This window comes from Danio rerio, chromosome 20, assembly GCF_052040795.2.
Source record: "Danio rerio strain M-AB ecotype USA chromosome 20, GRCz13ab, whole genome shotgun sequence".
In the NCBI taxonomy this organism is placed as follows: domain Eukaryota; kingdom Metazoa; phylum Chordata; class Actinopteri; order Cypriniformes; family Danionidae; genus Danio; species Danio rerio.
In genome coordinates this window covers 48,043,942-48,063,202 of record NC_141040.1, presented here as the reverse complement: position 1 = coordinate 48,063,202, position 19,261 = coordinate 48,043,942, and the positions used below count along the sequence as shown (strand labels likewise).

Sequence of the window (19,261 nt, the reverse complement as noted above, 5' to 3'; positions counted from 1 at the left end):
TTTAATATTATTTCATATTAAGTTTGACTATCAGACCTATATTTGACCTTCTCCGAATTGTGTAAATTTTTATATATATATTGTTTACATTTTAGGGCTGCAACATGAATCAATTAAATTGATTAAAATTGATTACTAAAAGCGTTTAAAAATTTAATAATCTATTCGTCATGTTGTGCGACGCTGAGACGTTTGGTTATTAAAAAAAACTTAGAGTTGAGCATGGAGCAAAGTGAACTAACTCTGCCGCTTTTGCACACTGATGCCAGCAGAGGCGCCTCATCGACAGGACAGAGCAAAAAACTAACGAGGTAACATTAGAGGACAGATACATGGCGAAAGCAGAGAAATCTGTGTGACCCTTAAACTGAGCTTTGGCATGTTGGCTGCTGCTGAGCCAGAGAAAGACATGTCATATTATCACAATTATGCTGTGTTTTTAAACAACCAATGCTTATTTTATGTTTTAGAAATGTAAATACAGACAAGTACTAGTAAAACAATACATTTAGAGTTTGTAAAACACACAATAAAGTCTATGGAAGTGTAATTTCCCCTTAAGCATGCACTGGCACAAGTGGTTTCCGTAATACTGGTTTATTTAATGGCTTTTTCCCCAAATCCACGGTGAAAACTAAACAATAAATACAAAACAAATCAACTTAATACAAACCAAAACATATGTAAACAAATAGGTCAGAACATAGGACATAAAGTTGCACATAAGACAGAAAGTTGCAGTCAACGTTATTCTCACTCAAGGAAATGTCAAAGTAAAGCTATACAAGTTGCTCAAATACCATTGCCCATCAATTAAACATCAATCAATGCTTTTTCTTGTGACAAAAAGCCACATGAAAAAGCAATTACAGAATCTGGTGTGTGTCTTCCATTGTTGTTTACGGAGCATTTTCGAGAGACTGGCTTGAGTACTCAAAAGATGTGATAGGTGAACGGCCTGTACAGCTTTCTTCTTCGAGCAAGAATGAGGAACTTTCTATTGTACACCATGCCTACCATCAGGGCTGATGTTTTTTTTTTTGTCTTCATTTAATTACGATACTCCAAAAATAATTCTACATAAATCCAAAGATTTTTTTTTTTTTTTTTTTTTTTTTTTTTTACAAAATTCTGCGTTGAAGTAGGAAAAAATGTCCGCTGATTCTGTCTGGCCCTAGCCATAAGATACCATTTCAGTACAAACGTGTATATTTTGGTAAGGTACTACCCCATGCAGTGACAGCCCTTGTAGCTTTATTTCTGAGAGTGTACTGTTGTAATATTGTGTTTGCTCCTTTGTTGACTGTTGCTGAAGCTCAGATGTGTCGTGTGACATGAATATGAATGAACCACACTGGCTCTCATGTTTTTTTTTTTTTTTTTGGAGTGAATAGTAGTCTTTAATAAATCTTATTAAGCAATTATGTCTCTTCAGAAGACTACGGTTACACTGCGTGATTCATCTGGATTTTTTATTTTTTTTATCAGATTTTGGGCGAACAAACAGAAATCTCTCAAATGTCATTAAAATATCTTCATTTTCATTCCAAAGGTCATTGCAATGATCACACAATTTTCATTTTGGACCAAAACAAACTCTTCAAATCCAAGTTGTTTATCAAAAATCATTTTTATTACTCGTACACAGCATATGTGCGTTTGTAGTGTGTTCTTTCTCACTCGGCACAAATGACTGCATCTCTATGAGGGACTTCCTGTTTATGAGATTTGCTGAGAGAGGAGGGGATTGTGGGTGACTGTTGAAGGACAGCACAAGTGCTTCCTGTTTGCCTGCTGCTGTCCAGACTAACCAGCGTGTGATTGGTGTTTGTTCGAATGTGGGCAGGGCTTTTTCCATGAACCTCAGGAAATTAGCTTGCATTTTTTTCTTTTCCTTCTTAGGCACATCATCACATCATCCTCTATCACCTAATGGTGTGTTCTAGCTAAAACTTGTTTTTGAAGTGCTTTGAATAATCATTTTGCTGCAAATTCACTATTGTTTAGAAAGCTTAAAAATATGTCCTTTAGAAATGCTTTCAATTGATCAAAAGGCGCAGTAAAATCATTCGTAAGGTTGCTTAATATTACTTTTTTCAACTTTTAGTTCATCCAACAGTCCAAATTGTTTTAACATAAATAAATGACTTAATCGATTTCTGAATCATCTAACACTGAAGGTTTAAGTAATGATGCTGGAAATTCAGATTAACATCAAAGAAATGAATTATATTTTAGTGTATATTCAAAAGGAAAATGCATTTTTAGATTGTAATAATATTTTACAATGTTAAATGTACAATGTCTTTTTTCTGTAATTTTATGCTATAAATGCAGCTTTTGTGTTTATATGAGACTTCTTTAAAACATTTTAAACACACACCCCCACACTCTTAAAAATAATGGTTTTATATTAGTACAGGGTATCTGCAGAGTCTTAAAGTCATAAAATGTCTTAAATCTCAAAAGCTAAATTTTAGGCCCTAAAAGATCTTAAATCTACTGAAATAGGGTTTTGTAGGTCTAAAATAGTTTTTTTTTTTTAAACAAGTCTTAATTTTCCTTCTGGTCATTAACAACCATACAATCACCAACAATCCAGCCACCAACAATCCAGCTCAATAAAACTTTTAACCTTTTAATTCAAAATGGCATTTAATTACTTTCCAGTAACATTTGCTTAAAAGTTCTCCATTTATTTACTGATGAGGATACTGGCCTGACCTATATTTTTTTTATTTATAAATTATTATTTTTGTAGACTGAAGTAATTGAAAGCTATGTTTTGCTCTGTCCTTTGTAAGGGTAACAGGTTTGTGAATGGATATATTTTAAAATTTATTTTAAAAATATTATAAAATTATTATTATTGTATTATTAAATGCATTAAATTTTAATTGTTTTTCATAGGGCAAGTGAAAATCTTTTCTATCTGGGATATTAGAAAAAAACTTCTTAGCATTTCTAAAAGTCTAAAATTTTATTCAAAATGGTCTTAAAAATGTCTTTAAAAGACTTAAATTTACCTTGGTGAAACCTGCAGAAACCCTGCAGTATCAGTGGCTCTATTTGGAAGTTTTAGCATCCTTAAGAACCTTTAAATTCTAAATAGAAGTTCTTTATAATAGAATTTTATTTTAAAAATTCAAATGTTCTTCACAGTTAGAAAGACATGGTTCTCTTTACGGAAATGTTGTTTAGAAACCACCAAATATGGTTATTTTATGGCATTGCTGCAAAAACAGCCATTTTTTAAGAGTGCAGACTTTTTATCTGTGGTGTATAGGTGTTTTTCTTCTTTTTTTATACCTCAAATAGTTTCTTTAGAGATGTATTCTTTTCATTTGACCTCCATTCAAAAAGGGCTGTTTGTGCAGGCTAATTTGTCATTCATATTATTGTAGATGTTTTACCACTGATTGATTCTTTGTTAGAGCTAAAAGCTTAAAGTTAAAAGTTAGACGTGTAATTTTCCCCGTTTGCTGCCGTTGACGTCACAGTCCACTACAGTTTGTGCACATTTTCCATTCTCATTTATCAGCCTGTCAAACACTGACAAAACATCATTTTCTGCATTTCTGCAATTAATCCTAGTATTCAGTTGCACTTATGGTAAAGTCCTCAAGAAAATGTAATGTATTTGATCACTTTAAATGATTATGCAGATCTATCTAGCTTTTATTAAGTGAATAAAGCAGCACAGGCAAAACCTTCTCCTGCCACTTCAGAAGCTCTGCTCAAAGATAAACTCTATTCTATAGTTTTCCCAACTAGCCTGTTTCACCATGATCTGTTTACCTCAGCTGAAGTCACTGCTGAAGTGATTGTACATTTGGTTTTATTTGAGATAGCACGCACTGTAAAAACAATCATACATTTGTAAATATGAAATATAAGAAAATACTGTTTCAGTCAAACTGTCTGATGTTGTTGTTAAGAGTACAGTGCTAGCTAGTTGTTTTTTCTCCATGAAATACATTTGTGCTAAATATTATTTAGATCTGACATTCAACTTTCCAGCATTTTAAGACAGGTTAAAGTTAAGATTTAAATTATTAATAATAATATTTGACAAACTTCAAAGTTTATTTTCAGTATTTTATTTACAGCATTAGCATATTGTATATATTAGACTTGGGTCTGACTATAAATAGTTACTTAGTTCTAGTTATATTTAAATAGGAGTATGAATAATAAATTATTCATACTCCTAGTAAAATATGATGAATAAAAGTTACTTTTATTTAACAATCAAGTTTTCATTTGACCATAACAGACACCGGCTTCTTCCAAAATATAATAAGACTTGTACAAGAGGCATCATTGTTTAACATAAAAAACATTTCTCAGCTTTTATTTACCTATGAACAAAAAGTGCCATGTCCAAAATCATGGAAACTCTTCTCAATAATCAATAGAAAACGTTAATTGCCGACCAACTCCATTGGTATTTTTGCCCACTCATATTTAGAGACACGCTCCAACTTTTTCAGGTTGGGGGTTCTCTTTGCCATCACGCCGATCTCCCTCCACAGATTCTCGATTGGATTTAGGTTAGGACTCTGGCTGGGCCACTGCAAAACGTTTATGTCTTTGTCTGCTGATCATTACTTCACCAATTTTGGGTCATCAGACTTTAAAATTTCCCATAAAAATGGACTCTATATTTTTCTATCAGGAATTAATTGGATGGTTGAAAGTAGAATTTTTTTAATGATTCTGATACAAATATAATTTTTTTTCCCAGCAAAAACCAATATCGATCAACTGCATTTGTACTGTACAGTACTAGCTAGTTGTTTAGCTCCCTCCACAGATTCTCAATTGGATTCAAGTCTGGACTGTGGCTGGGCCACTGCAAAACAATAATGTTTTTGCCTGCTGACCATTAATTCACCACATTTGCTGTGTGTTTTGGGTTATTGTCATAGGGAAATGTCCACTGGTGCATTAGGGCCAAGTTTCTTTGCAAACCATCTGATGTTGTTGTTGAAATTCTGTTTGATGTATTGCTACTTTTTCATGGTGCCATTTATTGTGATTAGGTTCCCTGGTCCACCGCCTGCAAAACCCCCTCTAAATCATTAGGTTCCCACCACCAATTGTGGCAGAGGGGATGGTGTTCTTAGGGTAGAAGGGTTTCATTTTTCCTAGATAGCATAGAGCAATAATTATGCCATAATTGTTTGTGCCCTTAAAATACTATCAATCTGACTCTGCTACCATATGACTGTGTGAGATGAACATTTATGTAAGTATATTGTGCATTTTCCAGCCATGGAACCAAATGCAAAGCCAGAGGGTCTTCAGCAAAGAATCGCTTTGTGAAACTGTAGTGAATTATTCAGCAGAGCTGTGTTTTTATCCCACAGTACGGCATTGGTGTATTCATAGTGAAACACAGGAAGTAGCTGCCACCTCAGGGCATGAGAAAACCACACACTTTTACAGAGATGCGCATATGGACAAATGTGCACACTGCAACTGTGCTTTCACGCCACAACGATGCACATGTGCGCAGTAACACGTGCATGGGAACGCTTAACAAAAATGCTGCTCTAAGTGCTTGTAAGGTATGTTATAGACAAGATTGCATCCATTTACAAAAGTGCATGCATGTGTCGTGGAGAAAGCTTTTCTCCGCAGGCAGTCAATCTTAGTTCAGCTGCACTCCTACACAAACCAACACTGAGTACGTGATGTTGAAGAGCACGGCATCTGAACACTGTGTTATTTACTTGAGAACATTCAATCCTTCAAGAATCTGATGAAGTTGATGGATAGGTTGTGAACTTCATCTTATTCTAGATCTTCTGCTCATTTTCTTTTCGCCATGCAATTGCAATTAATGTGGATTGTAGCTTTCAAGCCTCAAAACTGTCATGGGTTACGTCACTGAAGTGTGTACAAGGCTTCTGAAGCCTTCAGTGTGACGAAATGATCACATTTAGCCAACTTTTTACTAAAAGAATGAATCGATTGAAGAAAAGTCTGCACACCCTCAACAACCACAAGCAAAAGGACACCAGCAAGATTAAGTGATATGCAGTTTACTGAAAAAAGGCAAACATTTCAAGTGTTGATTTTTGTCAATGCCAAACCTGATACTTTTTTTGGTCCATGCGCAACCTATTGGCTGTATTTCATAAAAAATGGTCATACACCAATGTTTTGACGTACTAATATCTAAATATCTAACATCTTTTCTTTAAATGAAGAAAAAACTGAGCTGGTTTGGTTTGGCTATCCTAACTCTCTGCATTTTTTAGGTTTTGGTGAGCTATCAACTTCTCAAAAACCTGTTGAAACCTAGGATTTCGCACCGCCATGCATTTTGGAATTCTGGGCGTGGGTTTCTGTCGGGGTGCACGCTGCGGCACTTCAAGTCGTGTGTGTGCCCTGATGGAAACCTGTGTTTAGAGTTCTAAAATGCGTGACACGAAAATTCAGGACACTTCATGTTTCTGCCGCGCCACAGAGAGTGTCTGGTGTGCCATGTCTCGGCTTCGAGCGATGCATTCGGTGCCTCAGTCAAAGTTAATTCAGTGTGCGTGGTTATTAGTCTCGGTGTTCAAGCTCGGCACTTGAAACTAGCACATAGTTGGCTGTAAAACTTAACAAAGACACAAATGATTTTATACTCTCTGCTTGGTCTGTGTCCGAGTTGTACATGTACGGCTGAATGCTAATCCTCTCACTCCTGCTCTTTCTCTCAGTCTGTCTGTCTGTTGCAAACACAGAGCGAGTGAGCTCTTGGCTCCACCCCCTTGTTACATTGGGTGGGAAGCCGAAACTAATTTTCTTGTAAAGCAACACGCCCCTAAAACAGCGAGCTGTGTACACGCCCCCAACATCACACTTTTTAAAACATTATAATAAAAAAATGTGAACCGTTTTAAACTGAACCTAAACTAGCACACTCAGAAGAACCTTAATACGGATATTAAATCATAAAAAAGGGGTAAACTATGTGCCCTTTAATGGTCAGTTCTTTAAAAATGGCAGTTTTTATTTAAAGTAAATCGCAAAACACTAGATTTTTATCTTATTTTATGTGTCATTTATTGCTTTTGATGTTTAAACTCTTGTTTTTATTGTAGAAAAGTGATACATACAGTATGCTCTCAGAAAAGTACTAAAACTGTCACTGGGGTGCTACCTTTTCAAAAAGAACACTTTTGTACCATACAGGTGGTCCTTAGTACCTTTAGGGTACACTTTTGTAATTTTAAGGTTTACTTTTGTACCATCAAGGTACTTTGAGGTACATATTTGTACTTTTTAGGTATTAATATGTACCTTTAAGAACAAAAATGTACATTTTGAAAAGGTGCCATTTAGTGACAGGTTTTGTACCTTTAGTTTTGAGAGTTTAAAAAATGGCTCTAAAATGTCAATATTGCAAACAACCTGTTAAACATACACTTGTGAAATGCCCTTTTTTACTTCATCAGACAACAATTCCTTTTATTTGGAGAGACTTTAAAGGAAATATTTTTTTTAATGCGAGTTTCTCAAAAAAATGGTAGAGCAGCACGATATTAGAAAAATCTGACATTGCAGTTTATATATTTTCACTAGATGATTTGAATATCTCTATTTAGAAAGATTTTATTAATTAAGATGTGATCAAGTCTTTTTTATGCAACTGCACAAATTATAATAAATTACAAATAAAAATAAATAAATAAACAGTGCTTTAGGGTTTTCTGGGGAGTCTTAACAATTTCAAGTACAGAAATTGAAAAAATCAAATGTAAAATGACATGGTCATCATTGTAGAAATATTCCAAAAAATAATAATATCTTTATCTTTGAATCTTTAATAAATACTACAATCCTACAATGAGACTATTGTAAATACACACATTGCAATATTGATGCTCAAATGATATATTGTTCAGTAGGCCTACATGAAAACTTTCTAGCACCTTAAAACAGGCTACCTTTATGGCTTTTGTTGGTATTGTTGGTTTTGTTGTGTGAAAACACAGCTACCGACTACTAAAGCATAAAAAAATGACAGTAATTTTTATCAAAAGTAAATCATAAAACACTAGATTATGATCTTATTTTATGTATTATTTATTGCTGTTGATGTTCAAAAGCATTTAGAAAAGTGATATTTAAAGATGTTATACATTTTGTATTTTCCTCCATGACACAGCCCCAGAGAAGCTAATATGTCAATAAACTCAAAACTCTCTCTCTTAACTATAATCTCTGGGTGTCCGAGCGCAGTTTCTCATCACCATCTCTGACACTACAGATGATTTAGGATCTGCAGGAGAAGTAAAGCAGCTGATGTTCTCTAGACGCCGAGCTCATCTACGTCTGAATGGCTTCCGCTCATTAGCGGAGACCTCGCTCTCTTTAATTAGCGATCAGTAATTTGTGGCTGCGGGCTGCAAACCACTGCTGTGCCGTCTTTTCTGGAACATGAGCGCCCAGCATCCCGCTTACTGCCAGTCATAAGGAAAAGCCCTAGACCGTGTCTCGCTAATCTGTTTAGTCAGTTTAACGCCATCAGCTTGTTATCAGACCTCGATTATTATGAAACCACCCGGCAGTGTTGATAATTAGCTGTTGCTTGGTGTCGTTTTTTTAATGCTTCAGTATAGTCAGTAGCTGTGTTTCCATCCACCTATTTGTATGCACATTTTGGAATATCACATAAAAACCCTGGATGAAAATGGCAAGATAAGCATACATTTAGAAAATTAGCAGGGATACATCTGATCCGATAATTGAATCGGATATCGGTTCGAGACTGCATATTTTTTGCTAGATCAGGTATCGGCCAGCTTGGACTGATCCAAATCTGATTTTGCACGTGGGCTATATTCTGTGTAATTTATATACCAACAAAAGCCGTAAAGGTAGCCTATTATAAGGTGTTAAAAAGTTGTCATGTAGGCCTACTACAGAACCTGACAAAAGTCTTGTCGTCGATCCCAGTTTTAAGAGAAGGTAGATTTTTCCCATAAACATCTGAACTGCATCCCAATCATCACAAATACTGCAGAAGACCTACTGGAACCAGCATGGGCCCAAGATTCTTACAGAAATCAGTCAAGTTTGGTAAAGGAAAAATCATGGTTTGTGGTAACATTCAGTATTGGGGCGTGCAAGAGATCTGCAGAGTAATCTAGAGGTCTTTGCCTTTCATATAAGCCACTTCTGATACCAAATGATCACATTATAACGTGGATACTCTAAGACTTTTGTCAGGTTGTGCATGTCACAAATGTTCTGAAGCCATTTGATAGTTTAATGTGAAGTACAGATGGATATTCAAGTGCTTAAATTTATGTTCACTTCATCACTTCCCTCCGCTGCCTGTCAATCATTCTTCATTCACAAGTCAAACTGCGAGTGACATTTATTTATGACAACCTGAAAAAGTCTGCCCAATATAATATGTTCCTGTTCGTTTCAATAATCGATAAACAAATGCATTTAGTTTTGCATTTAATATGTTAATTTTGAGCTGCAACAAGGAGTTCATTGCTGTTTCTAAATCATGTTACCTTTCATGCTGTGTCTGTTTGATTGCATTCGCAACACTGGAGTAGAGAGGGTTGTTAAAATTTGGTTAAACTTTAAAGATCCTTAAAAATGTGATTAAACTTTTAGGTTAAAAATAGGATAAACTTTTTATCAATTAAAAAAATTGCATAAACTACGATGAAAAGGAATTTACCTGAATCAATTCCAGCATGCGCATCAAAATAGTCATGTGATTTTTGCTTTAATAGATCATGTGATAATGAAAATGGCAAAGTTTTATGCCATTTTCCAGTTTTGCGCATACATTTAATTTGCATATTTTGATGGAAACATAGCTACTGTCTCCTGCATCAAAATATGAAATATGCTGAATTAAAACATTATTTTTTTTTACTTTTACACTGTAAAAAAATCTGGGTTTCACACAATTCATTCAGTTTGTCCCAACTCTAATCAATTAATTGAAGTTAATAAACTTAAGTGGAGTCAACATAAAACAATTAACTTGTCTTAAAAAAAGTATGAAGAATTGTGTCTTTTGAGCTCATTTTGAGTTTTTGAGTAGTTTGAACAAGCAGCAAAACATTTTTTTAAGTTTTAATCCTCCAGTGATTTAGTATTTGTGTTTATTATTTATGCATTGTGATGTCTGCAGATTTGAGTTTTATATATACAAAATACACTTTATTCAGAGAAGGATGAGTTTGAGTGTTTTTGACAGCTTTGCTTAGTTTTTGTCAGACTGATTCAGCAGAAATTCAACTCAAGTTTATTTGTATAGCACTTTTCACAATAATTACTGTTTAATTATTGAAAAAAATGTGAGTTTGAGTCTTTTTGATTCAGTCATCATAAACTCAAGAGTTCTTGAGTCTTTTTTTTTTGTCTGATTAAAACTATTCTAACAGATTAACACATTCAGTTAAGTGTCAAAATTGCTTTAATGAAACATAATGGCTCATTAGTTTGTTGGTTCTTATTTGAAAATTCATTATAGCTCTAATAGAGTCACTAAGTTTATTCATTGAATGACTGATCAGACTGCGTTGGAAAACTTTTTACACATATAAAACTTTAGATGATTAAATACTGGGGAAATTAACAATTTGTAGTAGCATCACAGAACTACAGGGCACACAGTCAACTACAATTCAAAACAGCATTCAGAATAGCTCAATATTCTGCTAGTTACATTGTGTACTACAACTGAATTAAAATGAAAAGCTGATGTTGACTGTTAATGACAATTGTAAATTACACAGTATTTAATTGTAATATGAACTGTATTTTACTGTTGGACAGTTATGCTGTATTTTACTGTATTTTAAAGTTGCATTGTGAAAATTACTGTTCTTTTTACAGATTTTAAAGGTTTACAATACTTTAAATACATATACAGCAAGATAAATGATGCTGTAAATGTGAATACAGTAATTTTGCTGTTATTGTAGATTCTACAGGAAATCGTTAACAGTGTAGCTACAGAAGCGTCAAGTTTTAAATAGATTTATCAAAACTGATTGTGATTTTTTTTTATTTTATTTATTTTTTTTTAGTGAGATGCTAATGGTCTAATCCAATTCAATGGTTTATGCTAAGCTAAGCTTAAAGTGCTCCCAGACCTGCAGATCATCTGAATGGTTTCAAAAATGGTAAAACTGAAGTGTAGTCTCTTCTGTGTGGAAGAAGCAAACTGCACAACGTCTGTATGAACAGCTTGCGTTACCACTTTGTATGCTCAAAGTCACAGGCTGTGTTTACAGCTAAATTTAGTCTTTTACGTGCTGGCCCTTTGAAATGAAATGCCATCGTTTGACTCCGCTCGGGGTGGCTTCTGTACTACACAGGGCTTCGGCATCCACAAACGTCCACTCGAATGTCAGCAGGTTATTCTGCGTTTAGGGTGCCAGAACGTGATGACGTGCTCTGATTTATGAGAGCGCATGTAAATCGTGTTTGCACTTGAGCATCTGTATAGATTGGTGGGTTCAGGACATCGTTGGCTGACTAAGAGCCTAATTAGCCCTGCACTCGGAGGGGTGTATCGATTTTTGGTAGTTTCTTTTTGTTCAATGAGCACTGACTATTGAACTGTGTGAAATGGACAAAAAACATTTTGTACCTTTCACTCTTTCTCACGCTTTTAGGCTTTTTGTATGTGACCGTACACACGTCAGAGTGACGTACAGACTAGACTCTCGAAAAAATAATTGGTGGTGAGAGCCTGAACTGATGAAGGGTTTCGGGAAAGGCAAGTGTAGAGATATAAGTAATGATTGTACAGGAATTTGTATGTTAGTATCCACACAACACATAGTATTGCGCTGTTTATTATTATAGGCACATCCTGCAGTTTTATTATCCACTGCTTCAAATGTTGTTTAAAGCAGGATGGATTCTGATTGGCTGGAATTGTCTTTTCATTCGTCAGCTGGAAAAACAAAATGCTCAATTTGTTTGTGATATTGTTTCTGTTTTCACAGAGTCTGCTTCTATATATTTTTGCTGTGAACTTTTTTAACAATATGTAGAATTATATTTAAAAATATTGTATCTGATTTCTTTTGAATATACAGAGAGGGAAATAAGCATTGAGCAAGTCATGGTTTTTTCTGGAAATAATATTTCTAAAGGAGCTTTTGACATGGATTTGAGTCAGAGTTTAGTAAAAACTCAAACAATAAAAACATACAAAAATAAAACAAAATAATTAAAAATCTGAAAAACAAGTTATGTGTAATAACAATGAAATGACACAAGGAGAAAGTGCTGAACTACTGAAATGTATTTAATACTTTATACAAAATGCTGGTTTGGTGATGGCAGCTTAAAGATGCCTCTCATGTCAAGAATGAAGGCACATGCATTGCTCAGGGGTTTTTTTTTCACAGTCACTTTAGCTATTCACCATCAAAAGTTGTTGCAAGTCAAAAACATAAATAAATGAAAATATGAAAAACTGTTAATTTACAGATATTGTTTCACAGAGAAGAAAAAGTGAAAATCTTGATGGTTCTGTGGCTCTCGTCTATCAAATCGGATCTTTATTTTGTATTTTCTTTTGGATTCGAGTTTGGTGATTAGCTGGACCATTCTATAGCTTTATTTTCTTTCTCTGAAACCATTTGAGAGTTTCCTTGGCTGTGTTTTGGATCATTGTCTTGCCGAAATCTCCACTTTGGTTTCATCTTCATCCTCCTGCTAATGTAGATGTTAAACTAAAGCAGCTAATTCTCATTTACACTGAGGAAGGGCAGAGGGTTGTTTTCAGAGATTTCTGCTGCTGTCTGCACTTTCACTGCCTTTCTACACATCCTTTTCACTGTGTTTAATATTTATTTCCTGCATCATTTCATTTTTTACGCTTAACTAAATTTGTAATCAAATTAGTTTTGTTTTCTTTCCATATGTAGATTTCTTTGGTTGTTACCAACATCTGATGAAAATTTTAAGTCAACCACACCTTTAGAAATATGTTTTCTGAGGAAAATGGTGACGTGTTTAATACTATTCCCTGCTTTAAATCTTTTAGTGATGGGCTGTTTTGACAGTGTAAGGAACTAACTATCAATTAACCTGAATTTCAGAGCAATGCCATGCATTCATCACTGTAAAAATGGTTGAGGTAAAAAAATAATTAAATAAATAAAAATATATATATATGTGTGTGTGTGTGTGTGTGTGTGTGTGTGTGTGTGTGTGTGTGTGTGTGTGTGTGTGTGTGTGTGTGTGTGTGTGTGTGTGTGTGTGTGTGTGTGTGTGTAATGTTTTTTTGAAATATATGTTAATATATTTTAAAGAATGATTCATTCCTGTGATTAAACACTGAAAAACGCTCTTCTCGCTTGATCTTTCAGAAGGTATTTTAATATGCTGATACTCTTTCAAAGAAACATTTCATTATTTTCATTGATAAAAACAGTTCAGTTTTTCATGCAATGACACCCATGTTACTTTTTTCTGGATTTTATGATTGTTGTGATGTTCAAAACTACAGCATTATTCCAAGTGTTTTATGTTCACATTATTACTAAAATTACATTTAGATAATGTGACTATTTTGCACACTATTATGTCTTTTTTTTAACAACCATTTTTATTTTAAACATTGTCATACAAATTGACAAGGGTTTAATTATTCAGTTCAGCAAAAAAAAGTACAACAAGAATAATGTACATTTTAAATAACTTTAAATAACACTTTGAAAGAGAAAAATAAAAATAAATCAATATTAAAACCAACAATAAATAATACAGCAATAACACATTTGTCTAATCTTTACACTTTCAATGTCCGTCAGTTCAATAAAAGAGTCACCATCCTTATCACAGGTGTCAAACTCAGTTCCTGAAGGGCCGCAGCTCTTCACAGTTTGTTTTTCAACCCTGATTAAACACACCTGATCAGACAAATTGAGTCCTTCGGACTTGTTTGAAACCTACAGGTACAGTAAGTGCATTGAAGCAGGGTTGGAACTAAACTGTGCAGGGCTGTGGCCCTCCAGGAACTGCGTTTGACACCCCTTATCTAGCTAGATTCTCCAAAAAGAATTTGGAGTACTTTCCAAATAGACCAAAACCTCTGAATTTTGTTTTTCAAAAAATCTTTTCTAAGAGATCATCTATTATGTCCTTCTTTTCTTTTTTTAATTCCTTTAAAACCAAATTAACTTTGTTTCTAATCATTCTTTGTTGTTTTTATTTCTTATACATTTTATATTTATTTTATTCTTATTTATGTAAAGCACTTTAGATTAGCATAGTGTATGAAATGTGCTGTATAAATAAGCTTACATTTTATATTGTAACTTGTGATTAGCAATGTTAAAGGGGTAAACTATCCATTTAGTTTCTTTAAAAAAAACAAGCATTTCAATCTCTAAGTTTTTGCACACTGTTAATGTCTAATTCTGTGTTCTGTTTTCTCTTACAGCTCTTCAGGGAAGTAAGAATAATGAAGATTCTCAATCATCCAAATATTGGTAAGTCGTCCTACAGTAAATCTGCTTTTAGACACTCTCTCTGTGGAGATTTTTGGGAATGCGGCACACAAAGCGGGCCGTAGTGGAGGCCTCTTTAATCCGCAATGCAGGATCTCCCTCTGCTTTTCCCAGAGCCGCCATTCAGAGGGCCGAGCGGCTCCTCCATGCAGCACAAAAGCTCTCCTGTGTGCCTCTGTGTGTCCCATTGTTGAGCATCCATCATCTGACGGCCCGCACATGCCTCTGTCTCATGATGTCATCTCTGTGTGGCCCCTTATTCACCCCCAATACCTTTAATCGGCCCTCGGTGACCCCCATTGCTGGACAGGAGCAGGTGGTTGTGCTCATTGTTTTCTGTTTTAAAACATACAGTTGCGGTGCTGGATGGTGATTGGTTCGTGGAGGCAAGATTAAGAATGGGGGGTATTGGAGGAGTTTTTAGGCTCTTTTTAATGAATTGTAAAAATGAATGTGCTGCAAATGCAGAGGCAGCTGTAATGGGGGAGTTTTGGTTCATTGAGACTTTTCAGTAGGACTTTTATTCTATGAATGTATGATATATTTCAAAGTGAAACAATTAGTTAGATGTAATAATATAATTACTTCTGTCATTGTTATCTTTATAAAATAGGATCTGAATATATTCAATTATTACAACGTATTACTTTGTTCTCTATAAAAAAAACTTAATTTAGTCAAAACTTAGTAATTAATTTAATTTAGTTTACATATACAAGTATAGATTTTGTGTGTTGGTTGATTTCTAAATCTCTTTGGTCAACATTTGTTGTTTTTAAATGGTCCATATAAATAAAGCAAACAAACAAACTTTGTAAAATATGTCTGTAAATTAAGTTTTCTTAGAATTTTCATTAATTTTTGGTTTTGACTTTTAATTTTTTTTTTTCCAACAACTGTTGATGTTGATTAATTTGGAAAAAGTGACTTATTGACCTTTTTAATAGTTTGAAATAAGACTAGTACTTATCGATACTGGAATTTTAAAAACGTCCATTTCCTGCTAAAATTTGAGCGCTGTTGATTGTGTTCTTAAATTATGCTGATTTGCCATTGTGTTCACATGCTCAACAGAAACGACTGTAATTGGCCATGAAGGTCATCAGTTCACTGAACTCACTGCTGTTTATTGAGTGTAACTACTGGAGCATTTTAAAGCCGCAACTCATCAGCGGATTGCTTGTATGTCAACTTATAGACAAACTAGCTTATCGACATAACTTTGAAACACTCCAGTGTCCTTGTATCTTTGTTACACAGTAAATAGCGGTGAGTTTAACCCAAGTTTAAAATGATATATTGTCTGGGTTGGTGTTAAATACTGGTTAAAAAAAACACCAGTATTATTTTGCATACTTTATTCTCTATTTCTAAAATAGTATATAGTATTGTATATAGTACAATTATATAGTATTGTTTCAAACTAATAGCATAGCAATTTAAGTTTCTCTGTTAAACTGTACATTTGAATTTTCAACATCAAAAGTCTACAGAGCAGAGATAAAAGTCCCATAATGCAATGCATAATCATAAATAAATGGGGGGAAAAAAAGGTAAATCATGGAATACAGAATTAATTAATTAAGGTATGTTTTTACAGTGTACAGTTGAGGTTAAAAGGATTAATTCTTTTAATTTTTCAACTATTTCCTAAATGATGTTTAACAGAGCAAGACATTTTTCACAGTATTTCCTAAAATATTTTTTTTTCTTCTTGAGAAAGTCTTATTTGTTTTGTTTCAGCTAGAATAAAAGCAGTTTTTAACTAATAAGTCATTATTTTGGCTAAAAGGTTTGTGCTTCGACATTGGATGTAATCTTCACCCCCTTAATTTCAAATGTGGATGGACATGATTTCGGTAATACAGATAGAAAGACTGAGATATTTTTATTGACTCATTCTATTGAAAAATTCTTTGGCGTCTGGGGTTTATTTCTTAAATATCTGGATGAACAAACCAGCCACTCAACCTCTGTGGATTCTTCAGAGACTTCATTTGTTTATTGAATTTATTTATTTGATTTTTTTTCTTTATTTTATTTTCCCACCCGCTAAACTATGTTGTCATTGTTGTTTTGCTCATCATATATTCAAAAGGCGGCAACACTAAAGCTCCAAAAATGCAAATTTATTAAATTAAAAAGGCTCACACAAAACGTGTAAAGTTTCGAGCACATGGCTTTTCATCAGACAATGTTCATCACAGTAAGGTCCTCTCCTATTTATACACTTCTGGATCACATGATCTCCTACTATCTCACAACAAGAAAAAACAAGAAAAATATACATTTATGAATTATTTAACTTAGATATTCAAAGCGAAAATACAAAAACAATCCATCACAAATTATAGACCTTTTTCTAGGCTGCTGGATAAAGGGAGCCATAACTACAAGCGTCTTCTGGTAGAATGTTTAGAACTTCCGTTTACAGTGTTTACAATAGGTCATTTGCAATCTCGAAAATGGGTTTCAATAGTGTTTTGAGTGGATTACGGAGTGTTTTTGTGACTCAACTTTGAAAGGTGTGTGTTAAAGCCGTTATATCTGTCAGATGTGGTTCAAACGCGAGAGAAAAACAGTGTGTGTGTTTCCCCGGCCTTTCAGCTGATAGCTCAGCGGCTCTTGTAGCACACACACAAACAAACACACGCACGCACACAATACTTCACTGCATTATAGAGCAAACCAGATTACTGGCATGAAACTTAACAGGTGTGCAAGTCATGCAATTTACAAAAATGACCAATAAAAGACCGTGACTGATACTGTGCAGGCTGATTTGCGTGTTGATTCTAATCGGGAGCCGTTTATGTTAGTGGGACAGTACAGGCTACGTGTGTGTGTGTCAAACATTTTGGTGAAGTACATGTACTATTATATAAAAGCTGTTCAAATGTGACTGTTTATACGCATCAGCTGCCAACCGGAAGTTCTTGGCATTGTCCTTGCGCATACACGCAAAGCATAATGGGTAATTTTGCGTTCTAAGAAAAAGGTCTATTCAAAACCAAGTATAACATGTAAATAGAACAAAATAATACAACAAAATATAGCCAAAAAACCCAAACACCTAATTAAACAATTATTTTTAAAAATTGACCAATGTCCAACTCCTCATTTAAACCTTTTGGAGATGACATCTAGAATGAAAATCCAAAAGGCTCTAAGTTGAAACAGGAATTTGTTAAGATCTGTGTCTGAGTTTCTTTAGGTTGAAAAATCCAATAAAATGTAATTATTAAAAAAAGGTCAACATTATTAGCTTCCTTAAACAAAATCTTTTTTTCCATTGTCTACAGAACAAACCATCACAATACAATGACTTGCCTAGTTACAGGCTAGTTAAGCATTTATATTGCACTTTAAGCTGAATACTGATACAAAGAAAATGATTATCGGTTAATAAATCGGTTATTAAAACTATTGTGTTTAGAATTATGTTGAAAAAAAAAATCTTCTTTTCATTAAACAGTAATTGGGGGGGAAAATGTAGAGGGGGCTAATAATTCTGACTTCATCTGTATATGCAGGTCTAAATTTGGGCTTGATAGATTAATAGAATACAATAGAATAATTTTTAATCTAGTGATTTACTTTATTGGGTAGGTTGTTGTGCGATCACACAAGGATTTAAGCATGCAAAATAATGCAAAATTTGAGTGCATGAGTAAGGTCAGCCTGTGACTTTTTTATTGTCTAAAATATTCATTGAAACAAACTATTCAAAAGAACTTATCAACTACTAAAATAATTCAGATTTTGTTTTCAATATGTACTATGCCTGCTCCATTGGCACATATTCTGCACATTTGAATGACTGAGGGAGTAAAAGTGTTTGATGCATTGGCGTGATTGTACCGTGTTAACAGCGAGTAGGAGGGAAGGTAATTGCCAACTCCCATCGACGACCCATGCACTTCCTAACCTTTCTCTTTCATTCAGATTTTACCTCCGTCAGCCTCCTCACGCAATCTCCGTCTCTCAAATGCAGGCTTTCTCAGAACATGCTCTTTTTTTTTTTCATATGCAGTCACTGTTTTACTAAATTTAGAGCCTCTCCAGGAATCAGAAGCAGGGCCGAATGATTTTAGGGAACAATGTAATTTTCATATTCATTCATTCATTCATTCAATTATTTTCTTTTCGGCTCAGTCCCTTTATTTTTCAGGGGTAGTCAGTGAGGAATGAACCGCCAATTTATCCAGCAGATGTTTTTACGCAGCGGATGTAAAAACAACTTAATCCGACTAAAGTCATCACTGATCTAAACAGAAATGGAGTTAAGACATGTGGAGTTTATATTCATATATTAGTGGCATTATTGAAGTAAACACCGTGATCAAACTCTTACCGTCATGTAGGACTTTTCACCATATTTTCCGACAAGATCCACACACGCGGCTGTCAGTAAAGGACCGCACACACACACACACTTTCCATTTGGTTTGCGTTATTAAATTCCATAACACTCTCACCAGTCCTTACTCCTTATTTGTGTCTATTACCCCAGTTTGTCATGGGGGCACATATGAAATAGAGTGATACATGAGTGATAGTAAAACTGTCGAACTGCAGTTAAAGTCACCTAAAATTACAGGAAACTCTTACATGAAAGCACTTCATGTTAACACCTTAAATATATTATTGTCTATTAAGGCAAATAAGTAGATTACAGATGTCCATGTAAGGGTAGTTAGTAGTGTCTTCGAAGTAAGTGAAAGATCCAGAAGGGCATCCTGCTCATTTGA

At 34.3% G+C, this 19,261-nt stretch overlaps 2 protein-coding genes across 14 annotated transcripts in view; one reads left to right on the top strand and one right to left on the bottom strand.

Annotated features, from left to right (window-relative positions):
- Nucleotides 1-19,261, bottom strand: part of efr3bb (EFR3 homolog Bb (S. cerevisiae)) — a 1,037,141-nt gene that overhangs the window by 41,503 nt on the left and 976,377 nt on the right. The gene's annotated exons all lie outside the window — the stretch shown is intronic.
- Nucleotides 1-19,261, top strand: part of mark3b (MAP/microtubule affinity-regulating kinase 3b) — a 120,486-nt gene that overhangs the window by 44,548 nt on the left and 56,677 nt on the right. For all 13 annotated transcript variants that reach the window (XR_015518026.1, XR_015518024.1, XR_015518025.1 and 10 more), the window contains 1 exon segment: nucleotides 14,444-14,492. Coding sequence is in view for 8 of the 13 variants with exons in the window: in XM_087297865.1 (XP_087153991.1) it covers nucleotides 14,444-14,492 (49 nt within the window). In the remaining 5 variants the exon portion in view is untranslated.